At 62.4% G+C, this 20,690-nt stretch overlaps 1 protein-coding gene across 5 annotated transcripts in view; it reads left to right on the top strand.

Annotated features, from left to right (window-relative positions):
- The window catches only part of AGAP1 (ArfGAP with GTPase domain, ankyrin repeat and PH domain 1), a 540,592-nt gene that overhangs the window by 389,093 nt on the left and 130,809 nt on the right, over positions 1-20,690 (top strand). For 3 of the 5 annotated variants that reach the window (XM_056820097.1, XM_056820096.1, XM_056820094.1), the window contains 2 exons: positions 1,548-1,716; positions 17,182-17,343. In XM_056820097.1, the coding sequence (XP_056676075.1) occupies positions 1,548-1,716; positions 17,182-17,343 (331 nt within the window). The remainder of the gene's footprint in view (positions 1-1,547; positions 1,717-17,181; positions 17,344-20,690) is intronic. The other 2 variants (XM_056820098.1, XM_056820095.1) reach the window with 1 other exon arrangement.

Here is a 20,690-nt window from a genome sequence, read left to right as displayed (position 1 = left end):
AGAGTGGGGCTCCCCTCGATGGGGAACCCCACAATCACCAGCAGAAAAGGCTCTGCGGGATGAAGTGGGACAGCCAGAGTAGTCAGAGATCTGTCGAGGGGCTCCCTGGAGGCAGACGCGGCTCCCTCGGGCCACGGCGAGCTCAGCCCGGCCTGGGGCTCGAGGCTCGGCCTCCGCGGTCCATAGGCCCCGTCCCTTGGCCTTCTTGGGGAGGCCCTTTTGTAGCTGGGAGCCCCGGGGTGAGGGAACGCTTCCTGGGGAAGGACAAGCGGGTGGGCAGGGGAAGAGCGAACAGGCCGTTCAAGATGGCGCCCTGAGTTCCTGGGCACGTGGAGGCGCTTCCGGCCGGCTCACTCCGTCCGTCGTAAAGTCTGCGCAGCCTCCTCTAGCCTGGAGGTGCCCCAATAGAGAAGAGGAAGCAAGACCCCGGCTCGCCCCGAGAGGCGACGTGGCCACGAGCTGGAGAGGAGCCCCGAGACCGTCTCGCCCGGCCGGCCCTGGCCCCGGGACGTGGGGAGGCAGAAGGGGGGTCGGTGGAGCCTCGGCGATGCTTGTTGCCAGGCAGCGCCCGGACGGACGGGAGGCCGCCGTCGGCCTGACTGCTGGCTGACCCAAAGCCCTCGGTCTGCTGTCCGTTGGCAGCCGGGGGGCTCTCGGGCCTCCTGCCGCTGGTGCTTACCGTGCCGCGGGTCCGGGGACGGGCAGCCCGGGCTTAGATGGCGGTTACGCGTCGCCCACTGAGGAGCGTGTCCTGTCCTGGTGGCCTTTCCTTCAGCCTTGCCCCCTCCCAGTCCCTTCTGCCCGTCCGTCTGTCCCTCTGGCGGCCTCTCCTCCTCTCCTGTATGGAAGGGCGTTCGTGTGTGGCAAGCCCGTGTAGCGTCCGCCCTGAATCACGGGGCTCCATCGCACCGCCAGGAACGTCCTGAGAGGCCTGGTTTGGCAGACAGACGGACGGACAGCCCAGCAGACAGAGGGCCAAGCGTGGGTGTCGTGGGGCAGCCCGGTGTCCGTGTGTGTGGCGGGCGCTCCGACTCCCTCCCTCGGCGTCCTCGTCTGCAAAGTGGGCCGACCTCCCCGGTCCTGCTGAGCCGCAGGAAATGCCCCGGGGAGGAAGGAAGCGGCCTCAGCCTCGGCCCCATTTTAGAGAGGAGAAAACCGAGGCTCTCAGATAAGACCTGGAGCTCCAGGCTAGGCCTCCCCTTCGACGGCCAATCGGGGCCACTGCGGCCCGGAAGTCGGCTTTGCCGGGGTTCTGTAGCCAGGCAGGCAGCGTCCAAGGCTAGATTCAAGGCCGCGCTTCCCAGCCGAGCCCTCCTCCGTCCCCCGGCCGGGTAGCTGCTGTCTGACCAGCTGAGGGCCGCCTCTGGGGCACTTCCTGGGTGTGAGCTTCCTCCTCCCGCCCTGGGCCTGCGCCCCCCCCCCCCCGAGGGCTCTGCAGCTCCTCCCTCCCTCCCGGGCCCAGGTCCCCCCTCGAAGGGCTGGATGGCCTCTCCCGGCCTTCCTCAGGAGCCCCCTCGGATGAGTGGTTTCTGTTTGTCTCTGGGCAGGATTACATGCAGAACGTCCACGGCAAAGAGATCGATCTCCTGAGAACCACCGTGAAAGTCCCGGGAAAGCGGCCGCCCCGGGCCACGTCGGCCTGCGCCCCCATCTCCAGCCCCAAGACCAACGGCCTGGCCAAGGACATGAGCAGCTTGCACATCTCGCCCAACTCAGGTAGGCCGGCGGCGCCGAGCCGGGCGTGCTCACGCGTGGCTGTGCTCGGGGAGCCACGCGATGGCTGCGCGGACGGGCGAGGCGGCTCTCCCTCGGCCGTGGGCTCAGCAGGTGCCCGGGTGCACGCGGGCAGGGCTGGGACTTCAAGTGCCAAAGGCACAGCGTCGCGCTCAGTCATCCCGAGCTTCCACCGTCCCCCGCGCCCGTCGGGCGCAGCCCCGCGAGCAGATCTCCCCCTGGTCCTCTTCGCTGGCCCCAGAAAGCCCCACACGGTAGCCTCATGGGTCTAGGAACGCTCCCCCAGTGGGGCCGGGACTCCTGGGGAGCCCAGGAGGCTCCTCGCGTGTGCTCTGCCCCTCAGCCTGGCTGTGTCCACTCTGCTTTCCCGGGGACAAGGGACCGAGAGCATCTTCAGGGGAGGACGAGGACGGCCCCGGGGCCAGAGCGGGGCTGCGGGTGGCCAGTCCTCTCCCGCTCTGTGTCCAGCACAGACTCCCCACCCCTGGGTAGAGAGGGGAAGTTGCCTTCCCTTAAGACCAGGGAGCCCGGGCTAGGCAGGAAGGATGCTGAACCAGGCCCAGGGCTCCTTCCTTGTCTCCCATGGCCACCAGAAAGGCTCCCCCCCCCCAGGGCGACCACAGGAGGATTCCATGGAGGGAGGCGTGTTTTATGGACGTCTTAGCCCTCTGCCTTCCGTGGAGAGGAGGAGAGCCTGGGAAAAGCCTTTTTCCTTATTCTTTGCCTACCTGACAGGCTCCTCTAGCATCAGGCCCACCGCGATGGGATACAGACGTCCCGGGAAGCTCTCCCATCTTCCCTTCAGCTCCCCATTGGCTGTCCCCAGGCATTAAGGAAGCCTGCCATCGGCAGCGGGTGCTCTCAGGCACCTGCTAGTCTACTACCACAAACTGTACTCACTTTTAAGCCTGGTCACCTCAGCCTCCCCTTCCTTTGAGTGCTGTTGTCCCCACCATGCCATTCCCTCGTTCTCCCCTTGAAGAAGTGGCCTTCTGCAGTCACTGGTCCTTGGGGTGGCCACATGACTTGTCTCCAGCCGCCCCTCCTCCCCCCGGCCAAGGACCGCTTTCCCCAGGGGCAGGGAGTGACCAGAAGCTGCCTGGCCTGATGCCTTCCAGCCCAGCCCACATGGAGAAGTGGTCCCGCTCCTTCCTGCTGATTCCATTCTTCTCTTTTAAGGAGGTTTTGGGGAAAAGGGATTTTATGAACATCATTTCAAATTCAACCAAAGAACCCAAAGTTAGAGCTGGAGGGGCCTGTGAGGACCTCCACATGGACTTGTTTTACAGATTAGAAAACTGAGGCATACAGAGCTTGACTTTCTTAAGACCCCACAGGAAGAGCTTTGCAGAGCTGAGATGTAAATAGGTGCAAAGAAGTCATGTATTCGAGTTATCGTGGATGAGAAGCACAGAGGTAGCATAAAACAAAATGCTGAATTGACAGACCGAGGTCTGGGTTTGAATTCTGCTTCTGCTAGTCTCCCCCCCCCCCCCCCCATGACCCTGAGCTACTTCCCCCTTCTGGGCTTCCGGGAAATGGAAGGGTTGAATGAGATGAGTGATCTCTTCCAAGACTAAACCTTGTTCCTAAGCTGCCTTCCTAAAGAACTCTCCTTCCCAGACTCTCCTTTCCCTTCAGAGCTCGGCCTTCTGCCCTGACTCTCTTCCCTGCTGGCCCCAGACGGCTTTCCTCGGCTCACCAGAGGAAGGCTGCTGCCTCACTGTCTGGCGGGTCGCTCCAAGCCTCTCCCCATGGGCCAGGGCTTCCTGCCCATGGATGCCGGGACGCTCGGGGGCTCTCTGGCTTCTTGGCACCTCCAAAGACCTGAACCTGCCCCTCCGTGCAAAGGAAGAGAAGGCCTCAAGCACCCGTTTTTCGGAAGCTTTCTGAGAATGAAGGTTTCCCGTGTGCAAACAGCAGGCACGCTGCACCCCTTTGCTCTGCTTTCACGTGGCTTTCTTGCGTGGTCGTTTGCTTTTGGAAATCACGGCAGAACCCCGTTAGATTGTGGTCTCCCCGAGGATGGGTCGCTGGCCCAAGCTGGCACACGTCCGAGGCTTTGCCAGCCCTGGGGTGCCCCCTGAACGTTTGCCAGGGTCGCAGGTGCCCAGCTTTGGGCACAGAGCAGACGTTTACTGTTTCTTGAACTAGAGCTGAGCCCTCCCATAGCTTAAGAAATAACCGAGGCCTGAATTAAGAACCCCGAGAAAGAATGGCCCGAAAGACAGACTTGATCCCGGGGTGCCATAGCTCCCCTGGGGGTAAGGAAGATGCACAAAGTGCCAGGGAAGGCAGGAGTCTTTTGGTGCCTAATTTACAGGTGGGTAAACTGAGGCCTAAAGAAAGGGCTTGCGGTGGCTCCTTTTCTCGGATAGTCCATCAGTATTGGGTAAGATCTTAGCAAAATGGAAAGCAAATCAGCTGACAGAGGGAGGGAGGGAGGGCAGGAAGGAAGGAAGGAAGTCTGCGAAGAGCTTCTGTAGAAAAGTTAGCTGCAGAGATCCCTTCCCGCCCTCCAACCCTGTCATTCTTTGCTATGCCGTGGCGATCCTTGGACATTTTAGTGCCGTGGAATTGTTTCACGCGTGTCGGACTCTTCGTGGGCCTTCCTGGGTCTTGACGGATATCCTGGAGTGGTTCACCGTTTCCTTCTCCAGCTCATTTTACAGATGTGGAAACTGAGGCCAACAGGATGAAGTGACTTGCCCAGGGTCACACAGCTAGGAAGCGTCTGAAGGCAGATTTGAACTCGGGAAGAGGAGTCTTCCTGACTCCAGGCCCAGCACTGTCGCTGCTCCACGTAACTCAGAATTAGGTTAAACGAGGAGCCAGAGGCTCTCGTTTTTCTAAAAGGTCACGTGCCTTTAATGCTGGGTACTGAAGACTGGCACCGTCTCTGCCGTGGCTGGGGCAAGTCAGGCTGGTCTGCCAAGCGTCTGTCTTTGGTCCGGACCCGATTGGGCTGTCATGCCCAGGACCTTCTCTGTGACGGGCCGGGGGAGCGGCTCTTCTCATCTTCCGCGTCCTCCCAGCCTGCTGCGTCACCGGCCCCTCGGGACAGCCGCGGCTCTCCTAGGAGCGCCCAGAGCCCCGCTCAGGTGGCCGGCCCCGGCCGGAGCTCTTGTCGGCCGTGGCCGAGCCCCAGAAGGGGCATCTGTGGCTAGTGGGCGCCCAGGGACATCCTCCCTTCGCATTTGTTGTCCTACGCGACGGACGCAGAAGGGCCTGCCTGGACTTTCTCCCAGGGAGGATCCGCTGCTTCCTGGAAGCCGGCGGCCTGCGAGCGGCCTGAGAGGTTCCTCCTCCGGGTTGTGCGGGCGGAAGAGAGCTGTTGGGGGCCTCGCTTGCTCTTGGCGCTCCATCACACCCTCCCGGAGACGGGGAGGCCGCAGGGGCCGCGACGGAGGAAACGTCAGCCCGAAGCGAGCGCTCGGCTCCATCTCACTCCCAGAACCACAAAGGATCAGACGATGGCGGATCCCGGGGGCGCCCCAGCGGGGAGTGCACAGATACAGCTCAAAGACAAGCGAGGAATTGTGCGTTGCTCCCGCTTGCCGCCGGAGGTCCGAACCGATGCTCGAGCCGCGTCTTGGGGGCTGAGCCAGCGGGGCTCCGGCCTCCTTTTCCTCCCAAGCGCTGGGAGCCTTCTCTGGCCGCGGGCTTCCGGCACGGCACCGTGGCTCGGAGCTCCACCGCGGCCGGCCGCCAGCTTCCTGGGCTTCTCCCAGTGCCGCAGAGCCTGCATTTCTTCCTGGAAAAAAGACTCCTCCACCGCGGCCGGGCGTCCTCTTGGAGAGGCATTTCGGGGGCGCCGGGCTCGGTTCCTGCTGCTGCTCCTCTTCGGCTCCGAGCGGCCGCGGCTCCTTCGTCCTCCCTCCCTCTCCCGGCAAGGGCAGCCGCGGCTGTTCTGGTAAGCGCAGTGAGTGCCGCCGAGACGGTCTACCGTGTGCTTTGGGTGGCTCTCAGGGGCGGCTTCCCACAGCAGCTCCTGGGAAGCGACGGGGATGGCTGCTGCCCTCGTCCAGCCCTCCGTCCACCCTGTGGTCACCCTGGGAAGTGGCATCCGAGGCTGGACTGGAACCAGCACGGCCCGGCTCTCTGCCCTGGACGGAAGCCCCTGAACCCCCGGCCGCGTGTGCTCTTGGTGCGCTGGCAGGTTTCATGGTCTGGCCAGGGAGCTTCTCAGCTGGGAGGAGGCCGAGCGTGTCCCGGCCTTCCCGCCCCCAGGCTCGCGCCTTGGCTCAGGCCGTTCTCGGGCCGTCGCGTGTCCTGGTGTCCAGACCGGCTGTCCTTGGATTCAGGTTGGGCAGGATGAGGGACGGCTCAGAAATGACCTTCGGACCTCCGGCCTGGCCTGGGCTGCGCCCTCCCCTCTGGCCATCCCTGAATCGCTGGTGGAGCTGCGGGCTGCGGGAGAGGCGGGTCTGGCGGGCTGCTCCGAAGAGGCGCATCTGACAGCCGAGCCAGTACAGAGACTTCATAGGTGTGTATGTGTGCTTACACACGTGGGGGGGTGGGGCATGGATGGATGGATGGATGGATGGATGGATGGGCAGGCAGACAGATGGATGAACGGATGGATGGATAGATAGGTGGATGAGCAGACAGATGGCTGGACAGACGGATGGCTGGATGGATGGATGGACGGACGCGACGGACGGACGGACGGACGGATGGATGGATGGATGGATGGATGGATGGATGGATGGACAGATGGGCAGATGGACGGATGAATGGATGGACAAAAGATGGATGAATGGATGGATGGGTGGATGGACAGATGGGCAGATGGATGGATGAATGAATGGACGGATGGAAGGATGGACGGATGGATGGATGGATGGATGGATGGATGAACTGACGGACAGACCGACAGACGGATGGATGGATGGGCAGACAAAAGATGGACTGATAGACGGATGGATGGATGGATGGATGGATGGATGGATGGATGGATGGACGGACGGATGGGTGGACAGACAGATGGATGAATGGATGGATGGATGGATGGATGGGCGGATGGGCAGACAGATGGCTGGACAAATGGATGGATGGATGGATGGATGGATGGATGGATGGATGGATGGATGGATGGATGGATGGATGGACAGATGGATAGACGGATGGTTGGACAGATGGATGGTTGGACAGATGGGAAAACGGATGGATGGAGTGACAGGCGGATGGATGGACAGATGGATAGATGAATGGATAGCTAACATTTCTGTAGCACTTTACAAACACTAAACCCTTGGAGGGAAGTTCTTGAGCACCCTGTTTTACATGAATCATGACAACGATTCTAAAGTTAAAACATCATCACTATAAATGATGAAACTTCAAATAAACCCAGAGTGGTGGAGGCAGGAGCTGAAGGGCTGCCTGGAGAAGGGGGCTGAAGGCCCGGCTCCCTTCCCTTCCCTTTCAGGGCCCACACTGCATGGTCATTCTGAGGCAGGAGAGGGGTGAGGGCAGGCAGTGGGGGGTTCAGTGACTTGCCCAGGGGTCACCCAGCCAGGAAGTGGCGGGAGGAACATCTTGAAGGGCAGAGCGTGTTCTCAGGCGGACGGTGGGGGGAGGCGCGTCCACCCAAAGGTGCAGAGAGGCGAGCCAGAGGATCTGGACAGGAAGCGGGCAGGGAGGACGCAGAGATCACTGGGGGCCCAAGAGCCGAGCTTCTCTCTTCCCGGCCGCGGGCTGAGCTCCTCTGAGAGGCTCTCGGGCCCGGGAAGGTGCCCCTGGCTGGGCTCTGAGCTCTGCTGGCCTCGCCCACCAGTGCGGCCGAGCGTGTGCTCTGTCGCGTGCCTGGCAGGGCTCTGCGCCCTCCATGTCCTCCCAGCAGCAGGGCCTGAGGAGCGTTTGGGCATGATCGTGCGCCCCAGTGACTGGCCGTTCTCACGGCTCTCCCCCTCCAGGAAGCCCCCTGCGGACCCTCCTCGTGTTTTCATGCACGTGTTAGGCTGCCCGCGGCCGGCTACCTCTCGCCTCCTCCGGCCCCCTTTCAGTCCTCGAGGGAGACGCCAGGAGCGCCGAGGGGAAGGCGGACGAGCTCGTCCCGGCCTTGGAGCCGCGTCTGGCTGGGAAGGAGGCAGCGCGGCGCCACTGCTGAAAACGTGCTCCTCTCGCAGACTGTCGGTTGCCTCGCCTCTCGCCTGGGCCTCTTCTCGCCCTTCCTCTCCGAGTGTCCGTTCTGAGAAAGATGAGTGGCCGGACGTGTCCCAAGGCCAGTGTGGAACCCAGATCTCGCCAGCTCCAGGCCTGGCGCTGTCTCCACGGGGCCCCCGAGCTGCCCTCAGCCGAGAGGTTTTACCATCCGCTTCAGAAGTGCTTTCCTCTTCGAGAACCAAAGCGTCCATGGCGCCGAGGCCTCGGACCCGCGCTGCCCTCTGCAGAGGCCTCTGCTCCCCCCGGGCCCCTTCCTCCCGCCAGCCAGAGCCCAGGAGACGCCGACTATGGCTCTGCTTAGGGGCCGTGTCTTGGGGGCTTCTTTCTAGTCTCCACGTTCATCCGAGAACTCCTCCTGGCGGCCGCCTGGCACGGGGAGGTCCTGGTTCTAATCCGGTCTTGAGCTCTTTCCAGTTCGCTTCATCCAGCAGCCTCACCCTTACCACCTTCTGCCTCTGGTGTCGACTCTAAGACGAAGGAGAGGCCTGAGAAAAACCTCACGAACAGGTCGGGGACAGCCGCCACGGGGAAGCCCTGCCGTGCTCCATGCCACAGGCACAGCCAGGCTCCCTCGGATGTCCTCACGGCCCAGCACTAGGCTGACGGTGGAAGGACTTGGGTTCGGATCACACCTCTGACCTCGGGAGCTCGGCGATGGCCGAGAGCCTGCAGGGAGCTGTGAGCAGGGGAGATGCCTGCAGTCAGAAAGCCCCGAGGTCAAAGCTAGCCCCAGACCCTTAGTAGCGGTGCGACCCTGGGCAAGTCACTTGTCTCCATCGGCTACCTTTTCTTCATTTGTAAAATGCGGCTAATGCCGGCGCACACTTCTCGGGGTTGTTGAGAAGAGCCGAGGAGGGTACCTTTAGGGTGCTCTATAGAAACACAGCCTCTTACCGAGGGCCGAAAACCCGAGGCAGCTAGCGGTGCCCGCGGATATGGCGCAGGGTCCGAAGTCAGGAAGATCCTGGCCAAGTCACATCACCCTGCCGGCCTCCATTTCCTCATCTGTAAAATGAGCTGGAGAAGGACACAGCCAACCCGTCCGGCGTCTGCCCAGACCGCCCCCACCCCCACCCCCCCACGACGGGTCCTGAAGAGTCAGACCCAACAGACTCCGGAAGAACAACAAAAGCTACACGAGCCCCAACCTGACGTAAGGCAGCCCTCAGAGAAGGGAATCCTCGGCAGATTCTGGAATGAGCTCGGACGTCCCTAGAAGCCCTCTGAGGGTTGCCCAGAGCCCGGCGCCTCGTCTTCTCCCAGCCGAGCTCTTTGGATGCCCCTCGGCACTCCTGGCCTTCCCCTGTGGCCCGGGGCAGGCTGCCCACGTGGTGGAGAGCACGGAGGGAGGGGAAGCCCTGGAGAACCTGCCCAGCCTGGCCGTCCCTGTCTGCCGTCGTCCCCGTTCTGAGTGCCCCAAAGAGCCATAGAACCAGCCGCCACCTCGAGCCGTCCTGAGGACCTTCCCCATCTCGGGGCCTCGGATGTGCTCCCGGCTTAGGATCCAGAGCCGACAGGGCAGCGCGGCCGCCCCCTGGCCATAGACCGAGTCCGTGTGGCCGGAGGAGGCTTCGGCCCATTTCAGTTCATTCGGCCATTTCTAGAACGTTCTTAGTGCAGCCCTTCTCTGTCTGTCTGTGCATCCTGGAAGCCGAAACCCAGCCTGAGCCGGGGCGTTTGGGGAAAAGAGGGGCCGCGTGTGAGGCGACCCCGACACCCAGGAAGGGCCGCTGACGGAGAACCCTGAGCCGCCGCCCAGCGAATGACCCAGGGCCTCAGGTGCCCGTTTGCTCCGGCCGCCTTGTACGAGCCACCGCCATCATAGTCCACTTTGGGAAGAAGATGGAGGAGCCGAGCCCCTCCTTTGTCTGAAACGGGGCCTCGGACCTGATTAGGGGCTCAATAGATTGCGAGGGATCAATACGCCGAGCTCGGAGCCAATCCGGCCGAGCTGCAGCCATCATTAGCACGACAAGCCTTAGAGACTCTGAACTTCCCGCAGTCCAGAGCCCTCAGCATGCCCTTTGCTCCTCCGCCAGCCAGGCAGCCCCGAGGCCCCTCTGACAGGCCCTTTCTTCTGCCGGTTGGTCGCCACGTCCTCGTCCAGAGCGACAGATCCGCAGCCCGTCCTGATAATGTGCTCTCCCAGAGGCCGGCCCTTATGGATGTCCCTTCGCTGGACGCAGGCTCCTCCCGGCCCCCTCCCAGCTCCACTTCCCCAGCGGTTCAGAAATGTGAAAGCCATCACGAGGCTCCAGCTGACTCTGGGAGCGCGGCAGCAGGAAGACCTCCGCTGCCTTGTGAGCACTGAACTGCCGTTGACATCTAAAGTCCCAACCATGCTGTTTTCTTCCATACTCCAGCAATCAGGGCAATCCAGCCAGCCCATAAAAACCAAACTAATAGCATGAATATTCAGTGACCTAGAATACTAATTATGGTCATGAATATTAATGGATTGGACCGCTTCTGTCTCTGCTTGCCTCCTCCCTGGCCTCCCTTCCATCTTCCATCCCAATCCTTTTCTGTCTCTCTTTTCTCTCTCTGTCTCTGTCTCTCTTTCCATCTCTCTCTCTCTCTCTCTCCTCTCTCTCTCTCTCTCTCTCTCTCTCTCTCTCTCTCTCTCTCTCTCTCTCTCTCTCCTCTCCTCTCTCTCTCTCTCCCTCTCCCTCTCTCTCTCTCTCTCTCTCTCTCTCTCTCTCTCTCTCTCTCTCTCTCTCTCTCTCTCTCTCTCTCTCTCTTCCTCTCCCTCTCTCTATCTCTGTCTCTCTCTCTTTCTCTGCCTCTCTCTCTTTCTCAATATCTCTCTCTGTCCCTCTCTCTTTCTCTCTCTCTTTCTCTGTCTCTCTTTCTGTCTCTCTGTCTCTCTCTCTGTCCCTCTTTCTCTCATCCCTCCCACCTCTGTCTCTTCCTCCTCTCCCTCTTTCTCTCTCCCTCTTTCCTCTCTCCCTCTCTCTCCCCTCTTTCCTCTCTCCCTCCTCTCCCTCTCTCTCCCTCTTTCCTCTCTCCCTCCTCTCCCTCTTTCCTCTCTCCCTCCTTCTCTCCCCTCCTCTCCCTCTTTCTCTCTCCCTCCCACCTCTGTCTCTTCCCTCCTCTCCCTCTTTCTCTCTTCCTCTTTCCTCTCTCCCTCTCTCTCCCTCTTTCCTCTCTCCCTCTTTCCTCTCTCCCTCCTTCTCTCCCTCTCTCCCTCTTTCCTCTCTCCCTCCTCTCCCTCTTTCCTCTCTCCCTCCTCTCCCTCTTTCCTCTCTCCCTCCCTCTCTCCCTCCTCTCCCTCTTTCCTCTCTCCCTCCTTCTCTCCCTCTCTCTCCCTCTCTCTTTTCCCCCACTCAGCCAGCTCTAAAGATGGGCCATAATGAGAGCATTTAAGAGAGCAGCGCTCTCCTCCGTGACAGGGACTGGGGTAATAAGGAGAGCTTGATTAACGCGGCGCACTTGGGGGAGAGATGAGAGGCTTCACGTGGCCCTGTTGTGGAGGAGGCAATGAGGCTCCGGCGGCTGTGTTGCTGCTCCCTCAGATTAATGAGGCCTAAGAGTGCATTAGGAACAGTGACAAAGGTTTGATCTAATGGGCCCAGTCATTTTTCCTTTGAGTGACAGACGCACGGAAGTAATTGGCTGTGCAGAATGGCGGCTCATTGGCAGTACTTAAGGATACATTATCCCCGTTGTGTGGCCCGCAGAGGCTGTTTATCAAAACTGCGAGCTCTGCAGACGCGCTCCCCGAGCCGCTCGTGCCCTGCTAATGGCTCTCCCAGAAAGCTCCCGCCACCTCCAAACTCCATCCATTGTGGTCTTGGAGAAACAAAGTTGTTTTCTCTTGGTTTCGTTTCCGGCGCTTGAGAAAGCGCGTTAATGAGTGGGGGAGGGGCTCCTGCCCGGGAGCGCCTTCTCGGCGGCCCTGTTGCTCGTCTCCTCTCCGGCCGCCCGTGCGTCCCCAGGCTTGGACTTGGCCTAGACGACGTCCTCTTCCGCTTCCCCCAGAAGCCTGCACGATTTCCACACGGGAAAGAAGGCAGGCGGGAGGGAGACGAGGCGCCACTGCTCTGTGCCCCTCGCTGGCTCCCGTGTGCCGTGCCTATGCGTTACCCTGTGCTAGCAAGCCACGGGGGAGAGACGGCACCAGCTGCCCCCCCGCCCTTGTGCCTCCCTCCCCCCAGGCACAGGCATGAACAGGAGGCCCCGAGTCTGGTGCGGCGCCTCCAGGTGGCGGGAGAAGGGCCAGGCAGGGCCCCTCATGGGAGGTCTCATGGAAGGCTCCGCTGTCTCCACCGGAGCTGCAGCGCTCCGCAGCCTGCAGTGGTGTTGGCCGCGGCCCTCCTGGTCTTTTCTCCCTTCTGTGGCTCTCCTCGTGCCTTTTCTGGGTCCATCCGTTAATGGTCGGCTCTCGAGGCCCGGCTGTGCTCTGCCCTCTTGCGGACTCCTTTCTTCAGCCTCTTTCCCTGGACTAACCAGACAGCTGGCCTGTGCCGGCTTGGTGAGGCCCGCAGTCAGACGGTCTGGGCTGTCTGCCTCAGCCTCCGGGGCTCGTGCGGGCTTCCTCGCTCCAGGGGCGCTGCGGCACCGGAGCTGCCACCTTCTCAGCCGTGAAATGGTGATGGCGGGATGCGCCGATCCTCCTCTGGGAGAGATGGAGGAGAGGCTGAGGAAGGGCCTGGGAGCCAGGCTGGGGCTTCGGGCGGTCCTTGGGAGCATCTGGCCGAGAGCCTCGTCCGAAGGCCTTCCTGGGCTCCTCCTGCCTCTCCTCTCCTTCCTCGTCTTCCCTTTCTCTTGGGCCCTCACCATGCCTCAGCCTCCCTCCCAGGCTGCCCTTTGGCCTCCTCCAGAGCCCCGTCCTTCCTCTCCTCAAGTGGTGCCACCCCAGGACCTAAGGGGGCACCGTGAGCCCAGAGCCAGGATCCGTTTGAGAGAGTCCTGGATTGGGAGCCAAAGGGCCTGGGTTCAAATTCCAGCCTGTCTACGCCTCACCAGGGTTCTCTGGGTGCTGGGCTTTCCTTTTCTCATCTGTCCAAAGGAGGTCGCACTTGATGACGCCCCCCAACCTCCCCGACTCCCCCAGTTCAGCGCTGGGGCCCTCCCGAGGAGCAGCGGTCGCTTTGTGCATGGTGGTGGCTGCAAGTCTTGCCCAGCACTTCCTGGACTGCCGGCCCCCGCAGTGCAGGCTCTGCTGCTCTCCCTTCCCTTTCCCGGCCGTTGTCTCGTGGTCGCCTGCTCCGACCGCCCTCCGCCGGCTCAGGTTCTCCAGAAGGCGGGTCGTGCTGGCAGGACCAAAGCAGAGGCTCTGAGCCAGCCCCGCCTCCTCCTGGACTGCCGCTGGCCTGGGCAGAACTTGAACGCGGATCTTCCAGCTCCAAAATGATTTCCTTTTCCAATAGACGAGTCATATTGACTGGATCCCTGCTGGCCCTCCCGAGGACATCCGGGGAGCTGCTGTCACTTACAGGGTCAGAGTCAGGCCTGGGCGGCCGAGGCCGCCGAGCCCCGCACGGGGTGAAGCCTCCCTCCGCTCAGCCGTCACGTTTCCAGGGGAGGAACCGGAGACTCCGGAGCTCAGCCCGTCCCTCCTTGGGGTTCCCTCTGCTTGGCCAGGGGAGCTGGGGGGGCCTCAGGCTTCGCAGAGAGGAGAGCCGAGACGCGCATTCTGGAAGCCCCCGCTGGCTCTCGACTGCTGCGCTGAGAGCTGCTGATCTTCCACTGGACTATGTTCTGTGTGCGTGTGTGTATGTGCATGCGTGTGCTTTGCATTCCTCCGGTGTGCATGCAAGTGTGCATGTGGTGTGCCCACATTCCTCCAGTGTGCATGTATGTGTGCTATGCGTGTGTGTGCATGTGTGCTGTGTGTGTGTGTACCCCACATTCCTCCAGAGTGCGTGCAAGTGTGCATGTATGTGCCCCACATTCCTCCAGTGTGCATGCATGTGTGCTATGCGTGTGCGTGTGTGTCCTGCATTCCTCCAGTGTGCATGCATGTGTGCTGTGCGTGTGCGTGTGTCCTGCATTCCTCAGGGCGCAGCCACACAGCCCAGCGTCATGCAGGAGAGCTCCCCCAAGGACAGTGAGGGGGGAGGAAGCGGCCCATTGCAGGGCACGAGCAGGCTGGTCAGGAAGGCCCCCCATCATGGACCAGCGGCGGGACTCGCATGTGGGACTTCTTGATTTCGTGACCGCCGTCCTGGCTGATGCTCCCGTTTTACCTCCTTTCCTGGATCACCATAAATAGTAGTCGGCGCAGCCTCCTCTGCAGCTTCCTGGGCGGCCGCATGGCCTGCCTTGTGGGTGGGCAGCTCCTTCCTCTTCTGGAAGACGGGCTCCAGGAGGCCCAGCACGCGTCACTTCGGGGCTTCCTACTCCCGGATGCTTAAACGATGAGCTCGTGGCTTGATGGGGCCCTCCAAGGCCATGACTGTGGTTGGCTTCAAAACAATTTTATCACATGGGGGTGGGGGGAGGAGAGAGAGAGGAAGGGGGAGTAGAGAGAAGAGACAGAGACAGACAGAGACAGAGAGGGAGAGAGAGACACACACAGAGAGAGGGAGAGAGACAGAGATAGACAGAGAGAGAAGAGACAGAGAGAGAGAGGGAGAGAGAGACAGAGGGAGAGAGAGAGACAGAGAGGGGGGGGGGAGAGGGAGAGAGAGAGAGAGAGAGAGAGAGAGAGAGAGAGAGAGAGAGAGAGAGAGAGAGACAGAGAGAGACAGAGAGAGACAGAGAGAGAGGGAGAGACAGAGAGAGAGACAGAGAGAAAGACAGACAGACAGACAGAGAGACAGAGAGAGAGAGAGAGAGAGAGAGACAGAGAGAGAAGAGACAGAGAGAGAGAGGGAGAGAGAGACAGAGGGAGAGAGAGAGACAGAGAGAGAAGAGACAGAGAGAGAGAGAGAGAGAGACAGAGGGAGAGAGAGAGACAGAGAGAGAGGGGGGGGGGAGAGAGACAGAGAGAGAGGGAGAGAGAGACAGAGAGAGAGACACACACACAGAGGGAGAGACACAGAGAGAGAGGATGGGCCTGCAGGGAGCCAACAATGGGGGGCAGAAGAAGTGAACAGACAGACAGACAGACAGAGGCCAGACGCGCCCCGCACTTCCCTCTGAAGCGGGGCCTCCCTGCGGGCCTGGAGCCACTTTTCTGCCCTGAGGCAGCCACCCTATGGGGTTCCTCCTTTCTTGCTGGGCTCTCGGGCCGCGCCACGCTGCCAGGCTCCGGACTGGACGCCCCCTCAGCGGGGGCCGAGCTGTCACAGGGCTCCCTCACGCTGGACTTGCAAAGGACCCCAGAACCTGGGATCGAGGGAGAGCGGAGGACAGACGGGGGTTGGGGGGGGGGGGGGGCGAGACCTGGGGAGGGCTCGGGGGGACCGGGGGGGGGGGGGGAGGCGAGCGCGGTGTGAAAACCTACCATGAGGCGCTCAGGAAGCGTCCGGCCGCTCAGACCGAGGGGCTGGCACTGGCCAGTCACCTGCTGTCCGGCTCTGAGGCTGGACTGGTACTTCGGCCTCTGTGAACGGGCCACGGCGGCCTTTCCTTCGGCTCCGGGTGCTCAGGCTTCTCTGCTCATTTTTATTGTTTTAGCCCCTCGGCTCCTCTTGGAATCACAACTGCGTCCTGGCTCCAGGCAGAAGAGCCGTAAGGTCTGGGCAATGGGGTGAAGTGACTTGTCCAGGGTCACCCAGCTGGGAAGCGCCTGAGGTCAGATTGGAACCCAGGACCCGTCTCCAGGCCTGGCACCCAATCCCTGAGTGGTGCTCAGGTTGAGTACGAGAAGCTGCATGTGTCCTTGGCCCAGTCACTAGCCCCGCTGCCACGTGGAAGCACTGGACTCCTGCCTGTCACTTGCTGGGCTCGAGATGGGCTGGGGAAGAGCGTGAAATGGCTGCGTCAGCCTCGGCCAAAGGAGGGTCCGGCCTTTGGGGTGCTGCTCGGCGTGCAGAGTCCCAGGAAGGCCCTTCCCCGATCGCTCGGCCTCCACTCCGCCAGGACTCGCTCTTGTCCATGTTTTGGGGAGGCCTCGGTCACCGCCTCGGCCCTTCCCCAGCTCAGGGACAGCCGGTTCCGTGCCGGGGCTTCTCCCTGCCCGTCTGCAGCCCGTCGGCGTCGGGACCCCCAGAGCGCCGTCAGCTGCCGCCCTGGCCAGTCACTGAGCGGCTCTTCCTGAGCTTCTCCCTTTCCTTGGGGGCTCCATGTCCGGCGGCTCCGCAGGTTTGGGCCTTTGTGCCTTGGAGCGGAATCCCCATCTCCGGCCGTTGGCCGCCGTGTGCCTGGATGGAGATTCCCCGCCCTCGGCCTCTGCACTCGGGCCTCGGGCCATCCTCCCTCCCCAGGGACGGATGCAGAAAGCAGCCTCCCTCGTGTCCGTCCGTCCGTCCGTGGAGCTTCTCACGTGTTCTGTCGCCTCTCCAGAGCTGCCTTCGTCCCTCCAGGCCACGTGCTTGTCTGGCCGTTTCCTCAGGGGACACCATGATTGGCCGTCTGGCGCCGGCGCTTTGGTTTTGCCCCTTTTCCACCTTTCGGGAAGCGCGTGGCCGGCAGCCTCGGGTTTGTTCTGCTCTGAAAGGGGCCTTTTCCCAATTCTTCGGTCAGGCCTTTAAAATGTTCAGTCCGTCACGTGGTCACGCGCTGCCTTTGTTTCCCCACACGTCACCGTCCATCCCCTCTCCAGAGCCCTCTCATTACAAGCCTTTTTATTAACAAGGAAAAAAAATCAGCAAATCCATTATTCTGTCAAAGAAGCTCAGCAGTATAGACTGTGCTCCCTTCACTATGGTAGGCAAGACTATAACTGGGTGGTGCAACTGGAGCTCGTGCCCAGGGTGGGAAATCGTGGTGGGTGCCGAGAGCTCTTGTCCACATGCAGCAGGCAGAAGCGGCTGAACTTAGCAAAGACAGCAAGAAGCGGAAGCTCCTGGCCGGCCGTGTCTACACTCCCGGGGGCACACCAGCGGTCTCGGGCTCCGCTTCCTGAGGAGTCCTTTCCTCTGGCCTCTCCTGGCTGTGTTATGGCTGTGCTCAGGCCCCTGGATGGCTAGTTGGAGCCCACTAAAGTGGGTTTCCATTCCTGCCGCTCACTTGGTGTTGGCGTCCTCGGGGGAAAGAGCGAATCCTAGATGTGTGCCGGCCGAGGGCGTTCCGGCTTTGGGCGGGTTCTTTGGCCCTCCGCTTCCGGGCTCGGCTGCCCGGACGTCCCGCCGCCCCGGCGGCTCTGCCTTGCCTCGTCTCCCCGAGGGTTGAGGGCCGGAGGTTGTGCCGTGCTGTGCGCTGTCGTTCACCCTCCTTGTTTGTTTCTAGGGAGTGTCACCGCTAGCTCGTCTGTGTCTCAGATGGCCAGTGGCGTCAGCTTAGTGTCCTTCAACGCGCGCCCCGACGGCATGCACCAACGCTCGTACTCCGTGTCCAGCGCCGACCAGTGGAGCGAAGGGACGGTGATTGCCAACTCGGGCATCAGCAGCGGTAAGAGAGGACTCTTTCCTTACAGAGAACCGGCCGCAGGAGGCCCCCGAGGGTCCGGCCCGGCGCGGCTGCTTCCGAGGGCCGCTCGCTCGCTCCCCCCCCAGGCTCTCCCTCTGGGCAGCCGGGGCAGCCTCGGACGTGTCCGCGGCTCCGTGACGACGCGGCGCGGAGGGGTCCGGCGGCCCAGAGGCGCGCCCTGCCCGCGGCGCTCTAGCCGGCGCTGCTCGCCGGGGCCGAGGGAATTCCCACGTTGTGGACCATCCGTCAGAGAGGGCTTCGGAGCGCTCTCGGCATCATTTGTACTAATTAAAAGGCTTCGCATCCCGTCTTCCCCGTAGACCTGCCAGCTGCTGCACGAGCCCATTTGCTCTGGGTAAACATCATCCTTATTTCTAGTTACTCCAGACCTGGCTGACAGAGCGCTGCCTGGAGACAGCCTGGAAGGAGGATATTTCACAAGCCGGGCGCGGAAGACCCGAATGTGTGTGCGGAGCAAGGAGGGGATGCCGGGGCTCCCGCCTCCCTCGGGAAAGGCAGCCGACAACCACCCCGGGGCCCCGCTGCGCCGCCAGCTTCCTCCTCCTCCCAGCAAAGCCCGTTTGGCGCGTGGCTCGGGGCCCTTGTTGCCCCGCCTTTCGCCTCAAGTCTCCGGGTCCTGAGCAGCGAGTCAGTTGGGGTTAGGGCCCCCCGATCTTTGGTGGGCAGCCCAAGGCACCCCCTGATCTTTGATGGGCGGTCCAAGGCACCCCCTGATCTTTGGTGGGCGGCCCCCGATCTTTGGTGGGCAGCCCAAGGTGCCCCCGATCTTTGGTGAGCAGCCCAAGGCGCCCCCTGATCTTTGGTGGGTGGCCCAAGGCACCCCCTGATCTTTGGTGGGCGGCCCCTGATCTTTGATGGGCAGCCCAAGGCGCCCCCTGATCTTTGGTGGGCGGCCCCCGATCTTTGATGGGCAGCCCAAGGCGCCCCCTGATCTTTGGTGGGCGGCCCCTGATCTTTGATGGGCAGCCCAAGGCGCCCCCTGATCTTTGGTGGGTGGCCCAAGGCACCCCCTGATCTTTGGTGGGCGGCCCCTGATCTTTGATGGGCAGCCCAAGGCGCCCCCTGATATTTGGTGGGCAGCCCAAGGCGCCTCCTGATCTTTGATGGGTGGCCCAAGGCGCCCCCTGATCTTTGATGGGTGGCCCAAGGCGCCCCCTGATCTTTGGTGGGCGGCCCAAGGCGCCCCCTGATCTTTGGTGGGAGGCCCAAGGCGCCCCCTGATCTTTGGTGGGTGGCCCAAGGCACCTCCTGATCTTTGGTGGGCGGCCCCTGATCTTTGGTGGGCGGCCAAGGCGCCCCCTGATCTTTGGTGGGCGGCCCCTGATCTTTGGTGGGTGGCCAAGGCGCCCCCTGATCTTTGGTGGGCGGCCCAAGGCGCCCCCTGATCTTTGGTGGGCGGCCCCTGATCTTTGGTGGGTGGCCAAGGCGCCCCCTGATCTTTGGTGGGCGGCCAAGGTGCCCCCTGATCTTTGGTGGGCGGCCCAAGGTGCCCCCTGATCTTTGATGGGCAGCCCAAGGCGCCCCCTGATCTTTGATGGGTGGCCCAAGGCGCCCCCTGATCTTTGGTGGGCGCCCCCCGATCTTTGGTGGGGGGCCCAAGGCGCCCCCCAATCTTTGGTGGGGGCCCAAGGCGCCCCCCGATCTTTGATGGACGGCCCAAGGCGCCCCCTGATCTTTGATGGGTGGCCCAAGGCGCCCCCTGATCTTTGGTGGGCGCCCCCTGATCTTTGATGGGTGGCCCAAGGCTCCCCCTGATCTTTGGTGGGGGGCCCAAGGCTCCCCCTGATCTTTGGTGGGGGGCCCAAGGCACCCCCTGATCTTTGGTGGGGGGCCCAAGGCGCCCCCCGATCTTTGGTGGGCGGCCCAAGGCGCCTCCTGGAGACATGAAGAATGAGAAGGGCCGGCCGTGCCTTTCCCTGATGCGAAGCTGGCTTGCAGGCAGGAGGCTGCCCAGAGCTAAGGTGTTTGGGCCGGCGGCTTCCCTTTCTGGGCTCAGACGGCCTGCCAGGACTCGGGGCTCCCCCGTCCGTGCAATCAGGCCTGTCCTGGGTGCCCGCCGGCGTGTCGGGCCTGGCCTCGGCTCCCTGCTCTGTACCAGGGATCGGAGGGCCCCGACGGCCCCCGGGGGGAAGCGTCCCCTGGGCCTGCAGCGTGCTGATCGGCCGCCCAGACGTCCTTTGTCGGGGTCTCCTGCCGCTGCTTTGGCTGTTTTTGCTTACCGTGTGCAAATGGGCTTTGCCGGAGGCCAATGAGGCAGAGGGAGGGTCTCTGGCCCCCCCGCAGCCCTCCCGGCAGCCAGGGAGTCTCGGGTGCTGCAGTGGGCGCTGGGGGCCGCCCCGGCTCTCCGTCAGGCAGAGGCCCAGAGGCGTGTCGGGGGGCTCCTCATCTCTAAAATGGGGGCTCGGGGCTCTGACCTCGCTAACTGGAGCTTCCCCCAAGCCCGTGAAGCGTGCAGGGCAGAGCCTGGAGTGAACCCCAGGCGAGCCCCAGGGGGGGGGGGGCACAAGGATTCGTCCCGCGGGTCTGTCTGTGGTCTGGCTAGAAAGAGCGCTGAGCATCGGCGCACACCCCTGCGCTGGCTCGCCTTGTTTCCCTTTCAAGGTGTGGAGAAGTCAAGGGGGCGAGCGGGGCTGAGGCTCCGGCTGTGTGCGGGGCCGGGGCGCCGAGGGCAGGCCGTGGCCCAGCCGAGCACCTGCCCGAAGCACGCTGAATCTCGAGCGAGGACGGGGAGAAGAGAGCGAACACGCGGCGCCCCGGGGGGGTCCACGCGGCACGAAGACCCGGAGGGGCTCCAGAGGACGCGTGTGCGGCTCGCCGGCGTCCTGGGCCGGGACAGGCTCCCCGCGAGAGAAAGGACGGTCGTCGTGCCCGTGCAGGGCCCCGGCCTCGGCGAGCGCGGGAAGGGAGCGGCTGAGAGCGCCCGGCCGGGCCGCCCCGCGTCGGCCAGCGGGATCTCGGCTCCCGGCCTGACCTCTCCGAGTGGAAGCGGGTTCGCGGCTCGACTTCTGCGTGGAGGAGGGCCGCGCCGGCGGCCCATGAAAAATTAATTTTTTTACATTTTTTCTTCGTCTCGTAAGTGTTTGACAGAAGTAATTTTAGCAGCAAGAGAGAATAAGAACGGGTGGCAGTAAATCCCTGTCCGGGAGGCCCTTGTGTAGATTCTTTATGGACCCAGAATTGATCTACATGTCAGATCCTGATGGAGTTGAAACTGTTTATCACCCTAATGGCAGGAGCGAGACCGCCGACATCAACTTATAATCCCGGCTGAAAGAAATTGGTGTTTGCAGTCAATGAAGGGGCAGCTT

Source organism: Monodelphis domestica, chromosome 2 (assembly GCF_027887165.1).
Source record: "Monodelphis domestica isolate mMonDom1 chromosome 2, mMonDom1.pri, whole genome shotgun sequence".
In the NCBI taxonomy this organism is placed as follows: Eukaryota; Metazoa; Chordata; class Mammalia; order Didelphimorphia; family Didelphidae; genus Monodelphis; species Monodelphis domestica.
The sequence above is the reverse complement of the archived record's forward strand: the minus strand, read 5'-3'. Positions and strand labels throughout refer to the sequence as shown.